We start from the raw sequence: 25,326 nt of genomic DNA, 5'->3' as shown, positions 1-25,326 counted from the left end.
GGGGCAATTCACCGACGGGGTATTCTAAATGGCCAAGAGATCTTCCTCTGACGGGTATTACCGGTGAGCGGCGTGATTCCAACACGAGGTAGGCAGCGAAGACTGCGCACATGGAAGCTCGAGGTTGGAAAATAATGATTTGTTCAGGAAATTGGATGCGAGTTGTTAGGTCTACAATCTTCCTGTGTCACTTGGCAATTTCTGCCTCTAGCCTAAAGGTCTGAAAACACTTCTTCCCTCATCAATTTGGACAGAGTGCAGGGAAGCAAACATATTCTTTGTGAAGAAGCCCTACAATTTTTTTTTTCTCTCAGACAGCACTCGCTCACTCTGTCTGTCCGTCGGTCTGTCTGTCTACAGACATGTATCTTTCTCCATATTTCCCTATATTTCTCCCTTCTCCTTGCCCCCTCTCTTTCTACCCCTCTCTCTCTCCCTCTCTCTCTTCTCTCTCTCTCTCTCTCTCTTTTTGAAGTTTTAATCCCAACTCTAATGTCAGAAAGTAACACCATTTCCAGTATATGGGAGTCATGATTTGTTGAAAAAAAAATCAATTCAATTGAGATATACAATCAATTTGTTGCACAGGCAAGCATTTTTTTTCTGACCATATTCTACCAACGAAATGAAGTACAAGCTAGTCTTTCCCAAAAACCTCCATCCAACCTGCATGCAAATCCTGACTCATCATACAAGAGATTGTGGGTGTAAAAGTAAAAATCTTGTCTCTCAAGTACTACCATTGACTTGGTCTTTTGCTGGCTCAATATAGCAATCCATGGGGAATGATACAGGCAAATGGGGAATGATATCTATGGGCATGCCTTTCATCAGACTCAAGTTTGAACTAGCAGGCTATTTTGCGGTTTAGGAAAACAGCCCAATATTACGAATGTGCATCTTCATCAGCTTCCCTGTTTGGGAAATCAGCCCAAAGTTGATGCAGGCATCCTTTGCATCATTACTCGGCTTACGCACTCAGCCACAGAACTCTACAAAGAGTTCCGTGCAGCCAGATAGCAGTTTCTGAGTGTGGGCTCAAGCACGATTCAATCAGAAGTATGGGATTGAGAAAATTTCAGGCTGATGAAGACGCAACCCAAATAGCACGCTAATTCATGAATTAGTGCATATTTCACCAACTAAATTGTAGATCAAGTCTTTTGGGGAAAATTTCCCAATCGAATAGCTTGCTATTATGTACAAATATTATCATTATTATTTAGAAATTTGAGTAAACAGTGCGCTATTTTACTGCGGTTGATTGCCAAATCCAAGGTACACATCTGTGGTCATTTGTATTACTCGTTTTAATAACACAGAAGTGTCACCTTGACTATGTATAGCAATTACAATAACAATCATGATGGCTATAGTATATAGGTTATGATGAGATCTCACTCTAGCTGAACAATTGACAATCAAATGATCCAATATATTTATCTGATTCTGCTCAGTTTTTACCACTTTCTTGCTTGCGCTTTATAGTGTCAATGCTGTATGGACTACCCAATGACTAATTTTATTCATAGAGATTCTACCCATTAAAAAAAAAATAATAATAATAGGGGACATACACATATGTGACAAACCAGTATCAATGCAGACCTGAGGTAAGTAAAAAAGAATGTGGAATAATGACATTGAGATTTATCAAATTGTATCAGATTAATATTAGGGTAATATGACTCCATCCCTGGAAATGCCCATTTTTTGACATGATTGTATTTTTTTTTGCATACTGTATATTATTTTCATGTGGGTTTACTTTTTGCCAAAATACCTTGAACTGACAGGCATTTAATAGTGCACTTTAGATAGCCTAAATGTCAAAATCGAAACAAATCATCTTGCGAAAATATCCATGACCCCCTCATTCTCGAAAACATCTGTACGCAAAAATAACAGCATATGCAGTAATGCTCTGTAATGTGCTTTGAAATAATGAAAAGACCAACAGCTGAGATAATCAGTACGAATGAAATTACTTTTCTATTCTGATCAGTTTTTGAAAATATTATCAACTATTTCTTGAGTGGAGTCATTCAGAAAATAGCTCATATAATGAGTTTACTACAAGAGTAATGCGACAGTCATACAACTAAAACCGCTGCCTACTGCTGCTTTCAGGTCTTTTCTTGTGAAGAATGTGCTTGTTTGACATCCTCACTGCTTCATAGTGAGGCTACAGTGTATCCAGTAGGTGCCTGATTGTCACATTGACCCGAAACAGAAATAATCGCCACTGTTGAGCATTTACATATGATGTAAGAAAACGGAAATAGACCAGATTTTTTAAGAACGCACTTTGGGGTTGGTTTCTCAGTTGCAAGCAGATCTGAGCAAAAGTCCATAATGTGTGAAAAATCAAGGTTTTTCGCTGTTGAGTACCTTGAGAATGACCATCACATGAAAGTCTTCCACAGGTCAGCTACACTGATCAACTCTGGCATTTATCGATACTGCATCATCAAAGAAAGACGCAAATCATCAAGCACAAAAGAAATGTAAAGTTCAGTCTTGAATACAGTTTGAAGTAAAAAAGATGATAAAAAAGGAAAGATTGAAAGAAGGTGAAAAAAGGAGAGAGAAGTGGGAAACATCCTCACAATGGTATAGCAATTAGTGTTCATTTCAGGCATTTATGCTCATCTGTATAGAACCACAATGTTGTTCAATATTATTATCTTGTCTCTTGTGCGAACACCTTGATATGCAATAGCCATAATCATAAATCACTGGCAGGGCTAGTCATCATGTAAATAGTTTTTGTGAAGGGTGGGGGGGGGGGAGGGGGAGGGGAGGATGATGAGAAAATATTTCCCTTGCCACAATTCAGTTTGTGCTCATTTTTCAACTCTTATCATAGGTTCCTGGATCAGCCAATATCTTCCACTTTCTGCCTACAATCCATTACTTAACTGTATCCTTCATCCTCCTTCTTGGTAAGTAAATGCCACGACACCACATCGCCATTCTCTTCTCCCCTCAACTGGAATAATCCCTCTTGAAAAATTGATCCTGACCTCACCCTTTAAATAATAAGACTCCAATCATTCAACCCGGCATTTCCCTCGCCATGTGGAGTATGCATTCATACATCACATACCCTGACTAACTACTTACATCCACTAGCACAAATACACACCCACACACATACACACATACGCACGCACGCCTGGGTATCACTGCCCAGCCCGGCTTTTACCCCGTGCCTATTTGCACTTGAATTGAATCCCCCTAGAGACGACGTTTTGTGCTGATTTAACACTTGGGGAGCGTGTTGACCCCCGACATTTGTCAGCGCCTCCTGCACTGCCGCAAATTTCTTCACAATACTCTCTGTACACAGTGCGGCAGGTAGGCCAGAGTGGTACAGGCTGCAGGGACCCTGATAGAGCAAATGTTCGAGTCTGTCTGGCAGAGTGGTTAGGTATCAACGGATACTCAGGATGGAGGTGTTTTTACAGTGGGACACAGGTATCCTAATTATGAAGAGTGCATTGTTTCTCACCACGTTGCGCTGAGCAAATGTCGTAACTGAGTCTACACAGCATTTATGGCTTTATGACAACAATCTATTCGATGGCAAGCATTTATATACCAAAGGGTACTCCAGGTGTTAAACAAACAATGGTTGATTGATGGCCTACTTGACATAAAAAGCTGAAATTGTGAGACAGACACACACAAACAAAAGAGGATATCTCTGATCAGAAAATCTCTCAGAACACAAAATGATTGACAATGAAATCTTAAAGGACAAATTCACCTTAATATATGTGCGTGGATTGAGTAAATGCAGTCTAGATATTATTAGAGCGAGAAAGTTCGAGGAAAACTGGACAATCTGTCTAAAAATTATGAATTTTTGAAGTTTCAGTGTCGCAATCACTGGATAAGAAGAATATGTTACAGTTCGTGACGTTAAGTATGCACAAAACAATATAAAGAAAATATAGGCCTAAAGAGAATTCTACAAAATTTCTTTTTTTTTTTTAAAGAATGCATTCCCTCAACTTGTTACTGACGTATGTTGAGATAATATCATTCCTCCTGTTTTCTGAAATAGGCAAGTCAAGTGCTCTTTTATCATGCGAGAAAAGTGAAAATGAAAATGGAACTCCGGAGTAGCAATGTGCCTGAGTCCAACAGGAAATCAATGTTGACACAATATGGATGAGGGGAATTAGGTAATCTCTATTCAATTGCAATTAGTTTGACGACATATGCGGCAATCAATAAAAAAAGTATAGAAAGGGTTAAAGGGATGGTATACTTAACTATTGGTTGAGGTGAGGATTCAACCTTTTTGCAAGATACTTAGAAACCACTTTATGAAATGTTAAAGAGCATAAAATTCTAGAGGAATTCAAAGTTCATTTGATCAAAATCAGTTTTGAAATGGCTGAGATATCCAAAAACAGAGAAAAACAAAGCGATTCTAATAAAAGGTGGGTTCCACCTTTTATTAGGATTGCTTTGTTTCAGATATCTCGGCCGATTCAAAACCAATTTTCATCAAATAACCTTTGAATTTCTCTTAGAATTATGTGCTCTTTCATATTTCTAAAGAGGTTTCTCATTATCTATAAAAAAAAAATAAAAAAAAATCCCCAAAAAACATTGGAAACCTGTTAGCCCCATCTCAACTGAAACTGTACCATCTCTATAAAGTAGATCCTGATAATAATTAAATTACAGCATCTCAGGCAGTTATAAAGATTACATCTTCATAGACTTCTGATTTAAGCAGACACTGTCATGGTATAAAACCATGTATAACATGCACTTTTTAGGCCGCGTTCATGCGAATTTCGTAGCCAGAATCACAAACATGAATCATGATTCAAAACGGCGTTTCAAATCACGGTCTCAGCGGAAGAGCGTTCATGCGGACCTTCGCGACGCTGATTCTGGCTCTGCTCATTCTTACCATTGTGCAGCATACTGCGCAGTTTGACCTTGTCTCTGCAACTCGAGCCAGACCACCTTATGCCAACTGATCAGTCAGTTTATTATAGGCCTTTTACGTTTATATTTCGGTGAATACTTATCAATAAGATGTGGCATTCAGACTCTGCCCACAGATCGAAAAATCTTAATTCTTCGTCTCTCCAATTGCTTCCCTTGGTAGACACAGCGCTGCAGCCACTACTATTATCAACTCAATCGGAGAGTAATTACATGTATTATTATATTAAACAGCTATATACTAGCATAGAATCGGTGTGTGGCGTTGATGTAAACCAACAAATGCAAGTTTGATACCGAAACACACGATTTATAAGACGTACACAAGCGCGCGAACAGAACAAGAAGCTGTGGGATACCCCATTAGACACGCATGCGCACAGCGCACAATGACGTCATAGAATCATGATTGAAATCACGGTTGCGTTCATGCGGCTTCTGCGATCGTGATTCTGGCAGAATCATGATTCAAAACGCCCTTTTTTCCGCGTTTCAGATCGGCGTTTTGAAACGCGTTTAAATGGAAAAATCGCATGAACGCAACGCAACTAAACACGTTTAGCGACTAAACGTGTTTAGAAACGCAATTCTAGTTTCGCATGAACGCAGCCTTAATCTCCTTATGATTCTGATGACCAACACTATCAAAACTCAAGAAACTTGACAGCAATTGACCCGTTCCATACAAGTCTGAAGGTCTGTGTTTTATCTCTGGGGATTTTAGAATTCAGTATGGAATGGGATAAAACATAAAAATTTTAAACAAAACAATCTAGAATTAGAAGCTGGAATCAGAGCATATACCCAGTACAACACATTCCATCCAGTTAACATCAGTGCATTCTGTGCTTTGCTAATATCCCTCCTTTATTTGGCAGAGGAGGGGAGAAAAAAATGAGAAAAGTGAACACTTGCACTGCATATCAGGAAATCAGTGACATCATTGGGTTATGGGGTAAGCATGGAGTGATATCAACTTGTTTTGCTACATTGAAGAGTGACTTCAAGCATTCTGCTCAGAGCTCAGACTCAGAGCGCAAATGAAATGTGGTAGGCGCAAGTAGGCAGGAAATGGGAATTGATACATGAGCTACATCTCCGGAGTGCTGTGGATGTTTCACCACGAATTAGGCCTATATTTTGCAAGCAATTGTGAAGTGGTCTTTATTGCTGTAAGAAATACCTGATCATCAAACTGCTGCAGATAGTTTTGATAACACGAGAAGCCTTGTGCAAATGATATAAACAGCACACGTTTAGGAAAGCAATATTAAACTCCTTTGATACAATCAAACAAAAAAAGTATGATTATGGGGTATGCATACCGTACCATTCGACCTGCCTTTACTCTAATCTGCACCATATTGGCCGCTGTTGACTGCATGCTGCACAGAAGCCGAACACTTACATTTAGTAGGCAGCTAAGAATAGCCTGTGATTAGCAGGTACTGCTTGTCTGTCTGGGAATAGCTCACACAGGTGTGTGCTGCTCCCTTCTCCCTACTCCTAGCCCTGCAGCAGTGTTAAACTAGATACATATATGTCAGGGTGCTATATTGAGGGGCTTCACGCAAGGTGCCTCAGAAACCAAGAAGGCCTTTTGGTGCAATATGCCTGTGGACATGCGGGGGAAAAATTTGGTCATAGCCTTTGAATGGACATGAGCCTTTCATATTTTGTTTGCCAAGATAAAGACAGTGAGTTTATTCGAGTGTGTGCCACAAGCAACTTTGTGTGCATGCGTGTGTGAATTCATGTGGGGCTTTTTTGCAGATTAGAATCACAGCTGTGCAATCACATTTCCAAAATCAGTTTTGTTATAGCAAATATTGTGGTCTAGAAGTGTTTGCAATAGGGGTTTTACATGATTCTGGATGAGTAATAGTCATGTGGATCATTGAGCTTTATCATCGGGTTGATCATTATCTTCTCCTGTCCAAGTTTGCTCTTCTTACCTGTATGTGGTGCTTGCATGTACGGCAAAATTTAGCATGAATTTGTTATGAGAGCCGTCTTTCTGACTGACAGGCCATAGTGAAGTTAACGACACATTTTGTAGCAATCAATGTCTCTGGCATTATGTAATCAGCAGAGATTACTCTTCGTGTATACAACAGCTTTACAGCTCTCATTTATGAATGTAACCATGAAACACATTTTAAACACACAATTACATCCATATATGTCTCTTTGCCACGACAAAGCATCTGTGAGAAGTATTCCGATCTCTCCAACCCCTTTTCAAAAGATGTGAATGCCAGGGTGTGATCTTGAGCATCTTTCCACCCAGCAACAGCCGAGTAAAGAAGGGCATTGTAGCAGAGCTGAGTACAACCAAGGAGGTATTGGTACAACCAGGTACACAGCGGTACAAGTTTGTCTGGCATACCGACTTCCTGTGCGCCCACTGTGAGAAGTTGATAATGAATATCTTTATCATACTGGTAGTCATCTTTAAGTTGCTCAGCATATGAGTGGAAATACTACTTAGAGGAAGCAGACAGCATCATTTACACCAACATGCAAGTGAGCTGTTCTCTAACACTGAAATCATTTGAGTTTTTCATGATGAATTACACTGCGTTAGATACTACTGATGTGCAATTTTCAAGACAATGCATTTCACAGCATACAACACATGCTTCTGAATTACGATGGAATGGTCACATGACCAACATGACTGCACAGAGGTCGGGTCATTCAAAAATGAAAAGAAGGAAAAAACACACTTCTGCCACTTGTCCAAATGGGTATGTAGGCAAGGCCCCCATACTTTGAACAGGCAAGTGCATATTCATTGTACTTGTCCAACCATGAATTTTAGTTGTCTTAGTTGTTTTAGTGGTCAAGCAGATACATCATAGCTCCCTTATAAGGTAAAGGCCCACTATGGCACACTAGATGAGTCATTGACATCTATAGTGTCCTCATTTTTGCTGTGCTCAATCTTCAATGCAGCAAAATCAGTTCTCTTAGAGCCTCCTTTACTTTTAGAAAGAACTGATGATTTCCAGGCATCCTGCAATATAGTATGCAACATACACTATGATCCAAGCAAGGCCAACAAACTTATACTAATGACCAGTGACATCATTAAGCTACAATAGACACGCAACATCTCTATTTCTTTGGACTCTACCTTAAGGATGATGAATAAATGACTTTTTTAAAACTTTGCAATACTGTGCAAGTATCTAAAATGTTCAAGTATTTAATTTTTTAAAAGCATTCTTGAAAACATATCTAAGTCTACCAAGAAAAAAACAAACAGCTAATACTTCTATGATCAAAGAACAATGTTGTTTGGGAGAACATACTGTAAACTTTCTTAAAAATCAATGTTTCAATCCTTTTATATTACATATCAAAAGCTCTTTACACAAAGGAAAAGTTTTCATATGTTGCTTCAAAACAATCATTCAAGAGATCAGTTTCTGATAATATATCGATGAATTTTCACTGCTATACCACAAACTTTGCTTGTACAGGTTTCTATAGTATGATTTCTTCAAAAAATGTTTGAGATACCCTCTACTTACAAATGGCCTACCAAATCCTTGGATAAAGATGTGACTTTCACTGCACGATTAATCACTCAAAACCTGTATTATTCCATGTTACAATCTATAACATAACTGCACCTCGTTCTAGGGAAATTTGTGAATTAAAATATTAGAGCTATTAAAAATTGTTAATGGGTTTGAAGAATATTTGATGTGCATATTTTAAAATAAGAAACATTTGCTGCACGAAAATTTTGTGAATTGGAGCCGATGGCCTTTTTCATGGCATGAAACTTTCATGGAGTGCCACTGGCTTTTAATGTATTGTGTACAGCAAAACCTAACCTTTTACATGATTTCACTTACTTTACTTACTTAAATTGTGAATCTTGGCTCCTTGTTAAATTTTCAAAAGTTTAATGCAGGCAAACATTTCTGGTGTAACAGTACCTCACAACCCTTGTCAAAATGGGACAAATAGAAAGTAAAGTACTCATGGGATTCAAGAATAACGGCATGAATGTGAGTTTTGCACATAATCTCTGTGTCTAATAACTACAAGGATAGCTACAATTTATCATCAATTCTTCATCAGCAGAAGATAATTGGCTACATTCTGCTCTCCATTCTAAAAAGAAATAATTTTCAGTCTTCAAACACACAGATGCAGACACACAGAGAGAAATACTTGTGAGGGGCCGACATTTAAAATGCCCTGAAATTCATGTCCCTCTATTGGCTGGTAACATGTACTTGGCCGAAAGTGCAAAGTGATATTAAGTGATGGTAGGACCCCTTGAAATGCTTGAACGACACATTCAAAGGTCATCAGTGGCAGTGATAATATTACGCTCTAGGATTTGGGGCATGGAAGACTCATGGGGAAAAAAAAAACAACAACACTAAAACAAGAGACCCGCGGGTCTAGCGCTCACCTGAGTATCGCAAGTTCACCTTTCACGCAATCACTAATCTAAATCATTCACAGCTCTACCAAAATTTGACCAGGCATTCTCAAGTAGAAGATGAAAATGTACAATAAAGGCCCAATCTTTTTAAGATTCCTTAATTTGGGAGGATTGGGGCCCCCTGGGGCCCTCTGGGTGGGGCATGGTGCCCATTTTGATAAATTGAGATCCTGACCCCCTAGGGATGCTACCTGCCAAGTTTGACAAAAATCCATCATGAGGTTTTCAGGAAGAAGATGAAAATGTACAATTCAGGCCCCCATTTGGACCCTTCCAACCACCCCCCCCCCCCCACCCAAGAGGGGCACCCCTGGATCTCCTATGAACAAACTTGAAACTACAGCCATTAATGTACTCACTCATAGTATTATCTCAGCTCTTTAACTTCTGATTCTAGAGAAGATTTATAAAGATTCCTTCATTTGGGGGGTTTGGGACCCCTGGGGGCCCCCTGGGTGGGGCATGGTGCCCATTTTAACAAATTGAGATCCTAACCCCCTAGAGATGCTACCTGCCAAGTTTGGTGAAAATGGGTCATGGGGTTCTCAAGAAGAAGACAAAAATGTACAATTTAGGCCCCATTAGGACCCCTCCTCACCCCCTCCCCTGGGTCCCAAGGGGGGCACCCCTGATTCTGCCGTGAACAAACTTGAAACTACAGTCATCAATGTACTAACTCATAGTATTAACTTAGCTCTAACACTTCTGGTTCTAGAGAAGAAGATTTTTGCGGATTCCTTAATTTTGGGGGGTTTGGGCCCCCTGGGGGCCCCCTGGGTGGGGCATGGTGCCCATTTTAACAAATTGAGTTCCTAACCCCCTAGGGATGCTACCTGCCAAGTTTGGTGAAAATGGGTCATGGGGTTCTCAAGAAGAAGATGAAAATGTACAACTTAGGCCCCATTAGAACCCTTTCCCACCCCCCTCCCCTGGGTCCCAAGGGGGGCACCCCTGATTCTGCCATGAACAAACTTGAAACTACAGTCATCAATGTACTAACTCATAGTATTAACTTAGCTCTATCACTTCTGGTTCTAGAGAAGAAGATTTTTACAGATTCCTTAATTTTGGGGGGTTTGGGCCCCCCTGGGGGCCCCCTGGGTGGGGCATGGTGCCCATTTTAACAAATTGAGTTCCTAACCCCCTAGGGATGCTACCTGCCAAGTTTGATGAAAATCGGTCTTGGGGTTTTCAAGAAGAAGATGAAAATGTAAAAAGTTGACAGACGACGGACGACGGACGACGGACGACGGACGACGCACGACGGACGCCGGACGAAGGGCGATTGCAATAGCTCACTTGAGCCTTTGGCTCAGGTGAGATAAAAAGGGACTGCCTGTTGGTGATGTCTTGACTTTATCAAATGTGTCTAACATTGCTGTACCTTGACTAAAAATGTCACATCCACATTACTTATTTTTCCTATGAGATATAGAAAAAGAAAGCAACCCCTCTTCTGAGAGTATTTTTCACAAGGAATATTCTTAATCTCCCACACAATAATTTATTTCACCTACTGTACCCTTGCCCTGCCACAGTTTTTGTGATTTTTTTTTAAACATGTGGTTTGTATTCATGCATAATTTTTCTAATGCTAAAGAAAGGTAATGTACAAACACTATGAATACAGTATACAAGCTCCATTGACAATGTCATAGCTGAATCAACAGTCATAACATTTATCTAATAAGCAAATGGAGCATGAATGCTCACACTTCTAACAGAGGACTGGCTTTAGTGACCCAGCAGCTTTCTAATGTGATCAGAAAACTGTGAAGGGCATATTTCTTACTCATCTCCTGCATATTTGAAGGAAGTAGTTCAGTTTTGATTAGGTTACATTGTACTTGAAAGAGTGAGTAGTTCACAAAGGTCCTACAACACAATGCACTGTGATGACATCCAACATCACCAATTCACAGTTTCCGGCCTGGATGACCCTGAAAACAAGCCCTAACAGATCTGTGTTGGAGGACAACTGTCATGTCCAATTTCCATGTGAGTGAGTTGGACCTTCATACTGATGTACAGGTCACTGTTGGAATTACATTTTTGTTGATTTTGTAGCAATTTAGCAGCAACAAAGCATAACTGTTAAGAGGGCATTTGTCAAAAATATCAAACCTGCACACAGACTAATGCCCTCACAATTCACTTACCCTATAACAATGAGTATGGTTTCCTTCAGGCTTGCCAGTATATGATGTGGCGTTTTGGCATTCATACAAAACAAAAATAATTTTGTAAGTAGAAACCACCTGAATATCCAAACTCCCATGAAAATATTCACCTGCAGATTTACGGACCAGTATGAGTATGTATATGGCTATGGACTGTATCGAATTGTGATTGAACTTAATTGAAAAAAAAAAAAAATAGTGCTGATGATAACTACCAATATTTGAAGAACAGTCAAAAAAGTACTTTAATCTGGCACACTTGTAAACATACAGGACTATCAAGTCTCGAATAAACTTGCATCAACTAATGTATTTCTGCTCGCAGATGCAAAAGGCCCATTTTTTAAAGTAAGATCTTAACCTTACACAACCTTATAGCCATATAAATCTCACCTGATAAAAACAGAATACTCTTTTTTTTAGGGGGGGGGGGGGACAGAGCCCTCATTTGAGAGTGAGCTTGATTATTAAAGCATTATTTAGGATGGGGCCATCATACACATCCTTCACTCTTGAATAAGGAAAAATAACATAAGTCACAGAAATAGCAATAAACTATAATGAAACATGCTTTCCTCATTCAACAACAACAACAAAGACAAAAAAAAACCCAACAACAACAGAAGTATTAGATCCACAAGCTTACCTGGTTGTAGCAACCCAAGTTGTTGAATCAACTCCAGATCCAGTTGGCTGGCAAGGGCAATTGGTGCGTCAATGGAATGTCTTGACATACGGATCAGAAAGGCATTTTTCAACGAGGCATTGAGTTTCTCACACTCGGCAGCGTCGACAGAGGCCCTCCTTGGCTGGCCAAGGAGAGGGATCACCTTGTCCACAATGGTATTGTCGGACGCAGGCTCCGAGACGCTCCGCTGCGCCACTGGACAGCTGCACTGCAACTGGTCAGCCGAAGGTTGGACAGAGTTCACTCTTTTCACATCATCTTTGATGCTCTTTGTCTGAAGGGACGATTGTACAGCTTTGACACTGCTGAGGCCCGTTGCGTAGTGGCCTGTTTTCTGTCCTCGTATTGGCTTGCCACAACGGTCACATAAAGCTTGACGATCTTTGGCACATGTCTTTCCTTCACCTAGTGGTGTGGGACTCAGAGTACCACTTGCACTTTTCTTTGGCTTAACCATTTCATTCTCCTCTTTGAAATGACCATTGGTAATACACTTCTCAACTGTTCCCTCTAACTTCACTTTGGGTTCACTCTCTGCATTCGCGGGTTCACAATGCTCCTTGTTTCCATCCTTTGGAGGATCAATTGGCAAATCCTTAGGCACTGTCCCATTCTCGCTTTGACTGATCCTTGGTTTCTTGGCAGCTGGCTTCTTCAGAGGCATTTTATCCATTTCGTCCCGTTCATACAGGAGATGGACTTTGGTTTCAGCCGTCAGGCTGGCTTCTCGCCGCACGCGAGGGGCGCGAGGAAGTATGTCCGCATATTTGTTTCTCCGCTTCCGTGGCTTCCCATCCTCAGGGGAGGTACGTCCAACAACGCTGCTATCGTCCGTGAAGGAATCCTCTGTGCAACTGCTCACAATGGATTCACTCCCAACGCTCTCAGACACCGATTCCTTTCTCTTCCTCTTGTTGTCATTGCCAATCTCCACTGACACACTGGGGGATCTCCTCGCGAGTTCCTTTTCCTGCTTCAACGCAACCCTTGGAGACATCCTCCCTGTTGCGGCCTTTCCCTTCCCCTGTCCCACCAAGGTGCCATTCTTCAACCCTGATGTCCTGTTGAAGGCAACCTCACTATCCACTTTCTCAAACCTGTCTTCACTGTCCATCACTTCCATGCCATCCTCAAACACAGAATCATTCGAAATGCTGTGTGAGTAACTTGGTCTCTGCTTGTGGTCTCCATTTGAGGTAGGAGAGCCTGAGAGGCATCCATTTTGAATCTGCGTGTTGGTGGGTAGGATGCCCGGTATGTGCATCTCTACATTCTGTGGTTGTTTGTGGTTGTTTTGCCCTTTGGGGCTGGTAGGTGAAAGATCCTTCCAAGCGGTCGCTATAGATTGTTCTGAGTACCTGGGTACCTTGCTGGCTGCCTTGCGACTACCTATACTGTGCAAACTTTTATAGCTATCGGCCGATGTCTCTGACCAACTGGCTCTCCTCTTTCCTATCGAGTCATTCTCAAAGTTTTTCTCATTCTGATTCCAGTCCACTGTAAGAGCCTTTTGGGATTGGGGTAGACAGGAGAGGTGTGAGTTGAACAGAGGCTGAATACAGGATTTCCTTCTCTTGGTCTGTGGCTCAGCGGACAGCATTGGCTCATCCACCAGCCCTGCTTCCTCCAAGTTGATTTTCCTCTTGTGACTGTTTGATACTGGAATGTTCCGCGAAGGCCTGACTGAGAGCTTGGAATCTGACATGCAGTGCCGTCCCGGTGAGACACTGTGCATTGTTCTGTCCACATTGAGGTTCAGCAAGCCACTGCTGCTGCCAGTGCTGATTGAAGCATTGGATACTGGTGAATGTCCCTTCTTTCCTGAGGGGCTTCCTTGCTGAGTAGGCATTGCACTTCCCGGTTTTGGAGACGCTCGTAATTTACCATTCTCTACATTCTGTTCAGTGCTGATTCTTTGGCAGACCGTCCTGGCTTGGCTCTGTATTTTCAGAAATGATATAAATAGAACGATAGAGGATGTGACCTGTGTACACTGAACTGACACTTTCTGATACAAATTTCAACTAGAATATATTCTCATCACAACATGTAGACGGCATATTCGGAACACCATCCATTTTTATGAGCTTTTTTTTTCATTCTCCCTATTCAAATTCACACTTGTTTAACTCTCAGTCCATGCTCATTTAACCTCAACTAATATCATTGCATTGTCAATATGCCCATTGTATACATGCATAGAAACTTGTACACTCATGAATTTATTGCAACATTAGCAAGCCAGAAACCATAACAGCATGACTCCCAAGTAGGCATCCAACATTAGCTGTGGATTAACTGTCATTTGGAGAAATATCTTTCCTTTGGATTGTTGCCATTGGAGAAGTGAGATATCAGTACAATACTGTAGCATAGTCTACTTGCTGTAACACTCTAAGACCCCGTTTACAGTGCTCGGCTCGGCGGCGGCCGTGCCCAGCCCCGCTTCAGTGTAAACGCGCAAAAGGCCAAATGCGAGGCCAAAATTGGCCTCGCATTTGGCCTTGCTCTGGAGGTGGTCTCGGCCGCGGCCAAGCCGCGGCCGAGCCCGGCCTTCTCTTGGTGTAAACGCAAACTGGGCCAAATGCGCGGCCAATTTTAGTCTGGCTTCCAAACCCTCTGCCTGTATCTTTCGCTATTCAGGATATTAACCCCCTCAACGTCGAAAACTAGTATAGCTTAAGGTGGTTTTGTTCTGCAAAGGATTCTTTCCTTCGGCAAAGGCCTTTGCCCGAACGGCGACTTCGTTGCCACGGGATTCAATTGGCAAGGGGTCTGAAAACCAGACGATACAAAATTGCATTTGTTTACAAGCAGAGCGCCACTATGACAAAATATTGAAAGGTTTGAATCAAAAGCGCGGGCGAGCCCAGCAGTGTAAATGGACAAAATTGTGGGGCCCCGGCCTCGCAATTGAGGCTGGGCTCGGCCGCGGCTCGGCCCAGCCCCGCACTGTAAACGGGGTCTAAGCAGTCACATCAATGAGAATAAATACAGCTGTACAAAGAATAGGCCTACAATAGGGCCATTCTCATTGCAGGTGAAAACTCGCGATATTAGAAAAATCGCGAAGTTACGGTGAAAGTTACCTAGCAACTCTCGCAAAACCATCGCCCGAAAAATCGCAATACGGTGTGCGATTTTTCTAACTTCGAGCGAAACTTCGCAAGGAGTTTTGCAATGAGAACGCACGCAGCAGAAATATCGCAATATTACTCACGTGACTTCCATATCCGCTTTACCCCCATAGAGCTGCATTTACATACAGCTCTACGTGTACTGTATGCGACATTTCAGTTTCGCGCGAACCGAACATCATGCTGGAAATGATCGAGCGAGTAAACTGGGCATGCTCAGTACGTCATGAAAGATCGCGATTTTTGGCATTGGAGCTAACTTCACGATGTTTACCAGCCAATGTGGACACAAAGGTAAAACATCGCGAGTTTTCATATCGCGATTTTTTGCAATGAGAATGGCCCTATTATTGTTAGCTGCAAAAGGGTGTCAATACTTGACATTAACACTCCTTTGGATTCTCAAGAGGTGCTACTACTGATCCTGTACAGTGTACAAGCTTGTGATCCCTTCATCTTCTTCAGAACTTCTCTCTCTCTCCCCCTCCCCTCCCCTTTCTTATATACAAAATTTCTTTCATCTCTTTTCTGGCCATTTTCTTGTCTTGGTTCCAACATTGCCACAAGACTTTCTGACTTATGGCATGGAGGTTGAGGGGTCAGTCTACATCGAAAGTGCTGAGACTTGCCTAAGGGAAGAAACACTCACAGCATATTTTGTCAACACAAGTGAGCCCGCCAGCTTCAGAATGTCAACAGTGACCCTATCAATTACTGGCTTGCATACCGAACAGATTTTCACCACAGACATCTAGATTTATTGTTTATTGGTTTGTTTTTCCACAAAACTGAAAAACAATGTTAAAACAACAATGACATTATCAATGCTAAAAAAAGGATAAACACAACACACAAAACAAGCATTGATAATGATAACAATGATGATGATAATAATACTAATAATCATGATGATAATAAAATGAATAAGAATTCATATTTTGAGCAGTGTAAAATTCTGACAACCTCTGAAACATAGGCTGTAGGAAAGAAAATTACCACTGTTACTGTTGCTTGAGCAGAATAAATATTCATGCGACATGTATCTGTCTGGACACAAGTTTGATTAACAGAAATTCATGAAGAAGTGTACCAAGACAAATAATATATTGCAAATATTTTCACCCGTACAATGTATCTTATATATGACAAAATTGTTTAATATTCTATTCTTAACATACAGTGTAAGCCTACAGAGATTGAACCTCACAGTACTAGTACATGTACACGAGCATCGGAACTGTCCCATACAGTTTAAGATCTGTGGGGCATCAATGGCTATTTGAGCAAAGAATAAAAACTTGGCACGACATTCCATGAGCAAGGCATGTGGGTCTAACAAAAAGGCATCAGTACCTAAAAGGTGAAGGAATATCATAAAGCATGCATATTATTATTAAGCTATCATTGTGCCGATCAGATTCTGAATCTAGGCAACATGTTAATATCAAAAGTGAAGAATGAGCAAAGAAAATGGGATTTAATTGGGATTAAAACTAAGACGTCTGTACTGCTAGACCAAACGCTGCTCTTATCGGCTGAGCTACGAAAAGTCCTAGTACAGTAATCGTCCAAAAGACCTTGGGTTGCTTATTGAAACCGGACATAAACCCAAAGGATAGAAATACACAGACAAGAGGATAAATGCAAGGGTTCGCCGAAGTGTGACGCAGTGTGTCACTATCTCCTGGTAGGTAATTGATGAGATCATTGACGAGCTTGTCATTATGATGTTGTCTTGAAATGAAGCATGCAGATGCAGGCATGCTACCGGACAGAATCAAACGGTAATCAATAAAGGTTTCATGTTCATTGGTAGTGAACAATGCCTTGTTGTAGATTGAAATTCACTTCCCGCTATCAAAATGCATTCATAAGGCAATGGTCATTTATTTCATTGGACTGATGATGGTAGTTATATGGACATTGAAGGCATCAATACATATCAAGCACAAAATGCGATGTTTGTTATTATGGTATGGAAAATTAAGACAATGTACAATATCTTCCATTGTGAGGACAAGTACGTGTAACAACAAAAAGGCACATTTATTCAGGAACAAATTGGAAGTCTACAAAGTTGAATAGCGGAGACCAAGGAAGTATCATATGTGATACCTCCTCGCACAGACTAAAGAATGCATGATGTAGATTACAGGCTTCTATGTGGATGCATCCTTCCCGTCTCACATGCGTGGCACAGCTTCGGTCGCATGGTGCATCTAGACTATATTGCATGCATGATGATTGTTGCTCAATGACTCTTCCTCTCTCTTTCTGTCTCCCCCCCCCCCCCCACACACACACACACAAACACACAGACACACACCCACACACACACACTTAGTGTGAGCAAGCCTTGTGTGATTGACCCTGCTATCTGCTCTACAGATCTGCGGAGTGAGAAATTGAGCCTGCGGAGTCTTACTCAGCCATTACCAGGCTATCAAGGAGGCTACGGCGCGCCCATCTTCGCTCGTCACAAATCTCGCCCAAAGTATAAAGCCAGAGATATCAAATGTTAATAACCCCTCATTGGAACGCATTGTAACAGCATCTCAAGCTGGATATTGACTGGCAGTAGCCTAATTTGATGACTCAAGAGGTAAAGAAAGACATTTCATTCAAAATAATAGAGCGATATCATTCAGAGAAGTGAGATGACTGACTGGTACACTGCAGAAGTCCTATTTACGGAAACAAATAAAAGAACTGAGAGGAATACTTTAATTTCCTTATGGATATTCGCCAGATAATGTAACATTGTACTCACTTTTGTACTGAAGCAAATCAGCCAAGCACAGAACACTACGACTGGACACTGAATCACAGTTCAACTGCACCCATCTCAGCTAACCCTATCATTTTTATGAGATGGTCATCCGCCCCTACTGTATTTGTACTGTATCACACATAACCATCCACCAGACCAGGAGCAGGCAGTCTGTGTATGATGATCCCACCCGACCCGGTGGATTTCCTGCATAATTCTAATTGCGCATGCAAATCTTGGGCTTCTCTACATTGGTCCATCATTGCGTAGTCCCTCCCAGTGTCAAACTCCTCTTTTGATGACCAATCCCTTTAACATAATTTGTTTGCTCAATCTCTGCCAGGGAGATTTTCATTTACTCGGCCCACTTTGGCAGGAGGGGCAAAGGCATGGGTGTGTGCCATCCCATTCTAGAGAGCACATTCTGATGATAGAGTATGCATTTGTACTGCCTATAAAAAGAGGTTGTTGGGACTGAATATTTTGTTTCATTACATTTATGGGTAATTTATTATATAGGATGTATCAGTGCTAAAAAACGAGAACATACAAGGAAATTCATTCTGATGGGACTAGACAAAAAAGTTTGCTATATTCTTGTTACACCACTGTATTACACTTAAGTACTAACACCAAGTTTCCACTGTATCCATCTTTGAAGCAGGTAGTTGAATAACTAGAATAGGGAGCTAGAATCACAATGATACTGATTCTTCAAGCACAGAGCTCGACGTTAAGCTGCTTGCTTCAAGTATCTCAATCTTAGAAACACTTGATATCAAGGTGATGAAAATAATATCACTGGAGTATTGCGCTGCATAATTCTGATGTGAAATCAGTTAATTGAATGCTGCATACACAATGTAAAGTAAGTCACAAAAGGCAACATTTCTAATACGCTATTATAATTTCTCACATCAAAAGAAATGTATATGCATAGTGTGCGTCAATGAAGCAAGTCAAACACTGCTTATGTTGAAGCTTATTTTGGAATATATGTAGAGGTGACTAGTACACCCAATTGCTTCGCCTTCCCCCCGTCTGCAGCATAAAGTTCCCAGGGCACTTCACTATGTACTTTGCATACAGTGTCTTATTTGATAAAAACATGCACGCAAGGTTTTGAGCACAACACATTTTCTTTTGTCATGCCACTTTTTTAACGCAGTCGGGTTTGCTTCTGTTCCCCGCTCATTTGTGAAGAGCAGAATTCTGGAGTCGGTGTGCAACCAGTCATGATATGATTCTACCCTTTCCAGCAAACCTCTTTGAGGCATCCATGGAACACGCACGTGGAGTCAAGCGATAATCTCATTACTAGGACATTCCACAGCATTTCAAATTCAATTTCTTTGCCACAACCATAGTGTCATTTTGACAGTATGACCAACAAGTCTCTTATTAGAATGTAATTTCAATAAAGCTTACAATCAACAAGGAGTGAAAACTTACGAACCTTTCTATTTTCTCTCATAGTCAACAATGAAATCTTGATACAATTTTGCACAATGTCTTTATCTTTTTTATACATCATTGTCATGAGCATCAAAGCTTAAAACAGTTAAGTTAAGCAATGTACAAACACCAATTACCTTTTTAGCAAAAACTACATGCATGTACAACTTTTTATTGCTTTGTGATGCCATGATAAGAATCAAAACCTTCAAAGCTACTGTATATTCATTATCATTAAAAAGAACTACATTGTAAGGGGGGGGGGGGATGTGGGGTGACGAGACCTAGACAAAGCTATAACCGTATACACTAGTGTATTGATACCTGCTTGGCAAGTCTAATTTTTTGCTGTGACCGTGGAGCCCAGTAATGAACAGAGAAATGTATGCATGCAATGCACATTGCATTTTATGTCAGGATTAGAGTTGATATTTTTGTGCTTTTACATTTGTGAATAGCACCCGAATGCTGAAAATAAAAACCCTGCAAAATTTATGACGTTTACAGTAGTATTTCATCTTGTAGTCTTTATATAAATTCATACACTACATTTCTTTGTGCCTAATTGCAAAGTAAATCATGCAATCAAGTTTTTACTAGATCAATTACTGTGCAATGCAAGAAAACTGTGACATCCGTCTCACTGCATTGTTTTGCTATTTGTAAATATCTTTATAAGTCTTCCTCTACCACATTTGATACTGAGCAATCATTTAACTGTGATCTAATGTGATTGCTTACAGTTGCACTTGATACCGGGTTAAAGGGATCTTCAGGCAGTATTGAACAGAGAATGAAAAAAGGAAATTCTTTATCCCTTCCAGTGCTATACTCTGTCAGGAGCTCGACTTCTGTTCAGCCCTAAAGACAAGTCAATGACATTATTCTGAGTGCTCTAGAAATCGACTTTCAAAAGGCATATATAATGGTAGTAGAATGTGTTGACATATTGATTTCTGGTAGGGAATTGGTGCTTTGGATTAGTGTGCAAAAGGGCACGAGAGGGGGAGAGGGGGGGGGGGAGATAGAGGGAGAGATTGGGCTTGTGCAATAAATTGCTATTAAAGGGATGATATGGTACTGGTGGAGATATTTGTAAAGATTGGGCTTTTAACTTTTTGCGAGATACCGAGAAAGCTTATGAAATGATAAGGAGTATACCATTCTAAGAGGAATTAAAAGTTTAATAGACGATAATCGGTTTTGGAATTGCTGACATATCCAAAAACAAAGTAAAACAAAGCAATCCTAATAAAAGGTGGGTCCCATCTTTTATTACAATTGCTCTATTTTGGACATCTCAGCCATTTCAAAACCAATTTTCATCAAATAAACACTGAATCCCTCTTGGAATTACATTGCTCTTTCATATTTTGTAAGAGGTTTCTCATTATCTCACCAAAAAATGTTAGAAACCTGAAGTTAGGTCTCAATCAAAACTATACAACCCCTTTAAGGGAAGAGCTTCCTGCAGTTGTACATGTGTACACTGTACATGTACAATGTACTCACTATACCAACTGAAGTTCAGGACCTCTTTTGCCAGTGCAGGGGACATCTTACTTTTTATACTGTACACCTGCACAATAATCTTTACATATAGAGCATGTAAAATTTATGACATTTTGAACTTAGATTGCATCATCAAGTTATGATCTTCATCTCATTGCAAAGTTCATAATGAATAACTTAAAGACAAATGATATTTATGATGCTCTTTGCATCAAATCAATATGACCACTTGGTATGGTTAGGAACAGAATATTAATATGTAAGATATCTACTATGTGTTATCTTTTGAAGGTGTTTGTACTATGCATACATATCCATAGCTCAGTCTATCTTTCAAGGTGTCAAAGAAGATGTCTATGATACTGCAACACTTCTTACAAAGAAACAAAATTTCTGCAGAAAAGAGAACAACCAATAACAAGATCTATCTGAGTTAGAAAGCTCAATCACAGTGCCAAACATGCAGTTGGGGTTAAGACACAAAGTGTTTTACAAGAAAAACCAGTCTTTCTGAACTATCCCTGAAAGATATCAATTTCATCACAGGTGTTCAATTTGTTTTGAAGAACACATTTCCTACATTATGATCTATGGTAAAATTACATGAAATACACTAGTGTAGACACTTTGGATTAGGAAGTTCTGCTGATAAACCTTGACCGACCATGCTAAATGAAACAAAGGCTTAAACCCTAAAGTTCATTGACAGAGATTAACAACGCAGTACATGTACATGTATGGATCGGTGATCACTACCATCTGACATGAAGTTAAATGTGACTATCCAGAGATCATAAAGCTGTACATATACAGCTGAAGATTGACAAAGAGAGTGTGAAACAACAGGGCAGCAGTGGTTTGTTCAACACTTGCAGTAAGTAAAACACCATCATCTATTAACTGTGTTGCATGAGTGTACATGGTCTTCATCCCACAACCTAGTCGACATGTATTTCAGTTCGTTGTTTCCATCGAACTTGATGAGGATCCTGTTGCCATTTGCAGAATAATGGAAATGAGGGTCTAAAATCTCTTGCCGCTGAGCTATCACATACGTATTTTGCTGGAGAAAATCAGGGAACTTGATGCAATTCTTAAAGGCATTATTTACCATTTGCACATGAAATAAACTTCAAAGTAGTTTGAAATAGTTACAATAACAGTGTTTCTAGACTAAACCGTCTACAGTTATGGTTTAGTGAGAAAAATGTGACATCTCCTTATATTTTGGTTTTATTGCAAAATCTTTATCTGGTAGGATGTTTTGTGATACAACTGACCTACACATATGCATCAAATATGATCACTCGAACATCTTTAAAATCACTGCTCCCAATGGTAAACTGTACCTTTAGAGTTGCTGCACACTTTTTTTCTTTCTTTCTTTTTTGCCACCAAAACTGTGACCTGCCATACTGCCCTTTGCAAGATCACTTGGGACAATTGGATCTTGTGCTGAACCTACCCCTCTTTCTCACGTATGCAAAAAGTGCTTCTGTGGGAGAGGCACCACACACACCACAAATTTGTCACAAACTTCCCCATCAACAATCCATGGAATATCCCAAGTGTCACGGATTTCGCCAGGAGTCACATCAACCCCCCCCCCCCCCCATATTAAATTGAGCAACATGGCAGGTCCGAGCATGTTCTCACCCATGTGAATTCTCAGCCAGTGGTCTAAGGAAAATCCACAGTCAGATGAGATGAGCTTTAAAGGAGACATCTCTCCATGTCCAAGATTACTCTAATAGTTTGGAGCAGCACAGTCAAGGTTTCATCAAAATTGCAGAAAAAAAAAGTTACGGAACTGAAAATTTTCCACACGTTTTCCACAGCAGAGTAATACCTGTCATAATCACACACACACGCACAAAAAAAGACCAAGATGAGGCAATGTTATGGTATCAAATTTCTCCTTTGGGTTTGAACTGGAAAAAAAAAGTATTTTTCTTGTCTATAATCTAACCCTACACTTTACAAGTCTCTCTTTTAAAAAGTAATTATTGCTTAATCATTTAAAATCCACAATGATTATGATGCTCATGATTTTACTTCTTCATTTTCACTTCATTTCAAAGATGGACACCATGTCGATGGAAGACTTCAAAATGATGACATCACCTTTAATATGTTTTCAGCATTAGACGTCATTATGACCAGTATTACTGTTGCATTAAAATATGCAAAATTCGAGAATGCTCTCAGCTTGTTTGTTCGATTCTACTCTTCATAATACCTTCGACGTGGAACATGGAGTATCACTTTAACGACCCTAATCCCAGTTGACCAAAGTCAAGTCTAATGGCTCAGGGCAAGCCTCAGTAGCAGCACAAGGTGATAATGGAAATGGGAATAACACGCGGAAACCCCATCCCACCTCCACATTGGCACTGCCTGGCCGTTTCCCATGCGAGCAAGTCAGCATCGATGCCATTTTCTCATGGAGCAGTACTGATCAAATTCAAATTGGTAGCAGCTGCGGGTCTCGCGGCGGCACAAGAGCACAAATTTTGCCCATCCGCTGCGATCTGTGACTGATTCTGGATATGACTCTGTTTACATTTGCAATGATTACCGTAACCACCTCTCTGTGTGATGCATGAAGAGAATCCTTAGTTCAATTCAAGCTGCCTACACTGATTCCTTCATAGTTTATGCAGAAATAGATTTTCATCAAATGTGTATCAGCCATGACAGTATCTTTGAATTGTCAGTTGACCATCACTGTGGAAATTAAGTTTGTAAATTATATGTAAATTCTGAAAATTAGGCAAGCTGCATTCACGTAAAGAAATAATGATATATATTTTTTTTTTTTCAGTGGACAGGGTCAATAAGAAGAGCATTCAAATTACTGAATATTTCTGTCAAAATTATTTGTGAAGACCTTTTCATTTAAAAGCTCTTTCTATGGAATACACTGTCTACAACAATTTCTGATGAAGTCACAGTAGTGAAATAAAAAAATGATATGAAAAGACAACCATGTACCATACAAAGTACCACGATCTGAAGGCAGGGGAATTAAATATTACCATTAACATTTGTATATATGTTAGTACTTAAAGGGGATGGCTAGTAACAGATCAGTGGGAATCAGTGGGAATGCTGAGGGATAGATGATTGTTCCAATCCTTGTGGGATTCATTTAAGAGTACATTATATATCTACAGTTGTGTGAAAATCATTTGCTTCAGAACGGTCTCATATTCAAGTAATGTGCAGATTAATGCCCCGTCACTGACCAGGCACGCTAAACTGGGAACATTAAACTGCACATACATGTAGCCCCCCCCCCCCCCCCCCCCCCCACGTAAGGCACAGGTCCGCCTTTTGATGCTCACACATGGTTCTTTGCATTCAGTCGTGCATTGCGCCTTCCCTCTGCACCATAGATTTTCTTAGTTCAATCATGGAGTAGCTCCATGGTTCAGTTGATCTTGTACACTGGTCAGCCTACAACACACTTGCATTAATATGATCTTGTTTCTACGACAGTAGAAGTCAGTGTGTCCATCAGACTTTGTAGAGGTTAGTTGTTTTATAGTGCATGCATGCATCCTGTTGTAAATATGTGACTCACTACAACAAAAGGATCCAAAAGTCTGGGGAGGACAATTTTCGGAAAATTACATGACATTCTTCCCTTACTCTTCCGCTTTAATTTCATATATAACATGACTCACAAAGCACTCAGTTGCGGAGATATCGATGATTTTATTAGCGCATGTTGAGTGGTTTAGGAAATCAACGTTTCAAGAAAACCGCCTTCAAAGTTTTCCCTCCAACGCTATCATGATCAAGGGGAGGCAAGACAGTTTTCACCTCTTGACAATAGAAGGTATGTCTTGGCAACCTCCGCGATGTTCATTCGAGCTTAGCGCCAGTGGTCTATGCACGACCAATCAGTAACCAATAAGATCAGTCCCTCATTGCTAGGGGTGGAGTCTAGCTGCAGCGCTAAATCCAAATCTGTGGATACATTTCTGTGCCGTTGAAAGTCGAAAAATGCCTTTTCTTTGATCATTTAGCTTCCAAATTTCGGTAGATGATAAACAATACATTAGTCTTTAAAATTATGCCAAAAACAGAAATCCAATTGTTTTGACTAATTTTGATGATCTAACTTCAAACTC

The 25,326-nt window shown here is 40.3% G+C and overlaps 1 protein-coding gene across 1 annotated transcript in view; it reads right to left on the bottom strand.

The window, feature by feature from the left end:
- Positions 1-25,326, bottom strand: part of LOC139738940 (uncharacterized) — an 82,844-nt gene that overhangs the window by 25,985 nt on the left and 31,533 nt on the right. The window contains exon 2 of the mRNA XM_071649566.1: positions 12,272-14,252. Coding sequence (XP_071505667.1) covers positions 12,272-14,252 — 1,981 coding nt within the window. The remainder of the gene's footprint in view (positions 1-12,271; positions 14,253-25,326) is intronic.

Source organism: Diadema antillarum, unplaced genomic scaffold (assembly GCF_040938485.1).
Source record: "Diadema antillarum isolate AM-2024a unplaced genomic scaffold, OU_Dant_1.0 scf00000029, whole genome shotgun sequence".
Classification (NCBI taxonomy): Eukaryota; Metazoa; Echinodermata; class Echinoidea; order Diadematoida; family Diadematidae; genus Diadema; species Diadema antillarum.
The sequence above is the reverse complement of the archived record's forward strand: the minus strand, read 5'-3'. Positions and strand labels throughout refer to the sequence as shown.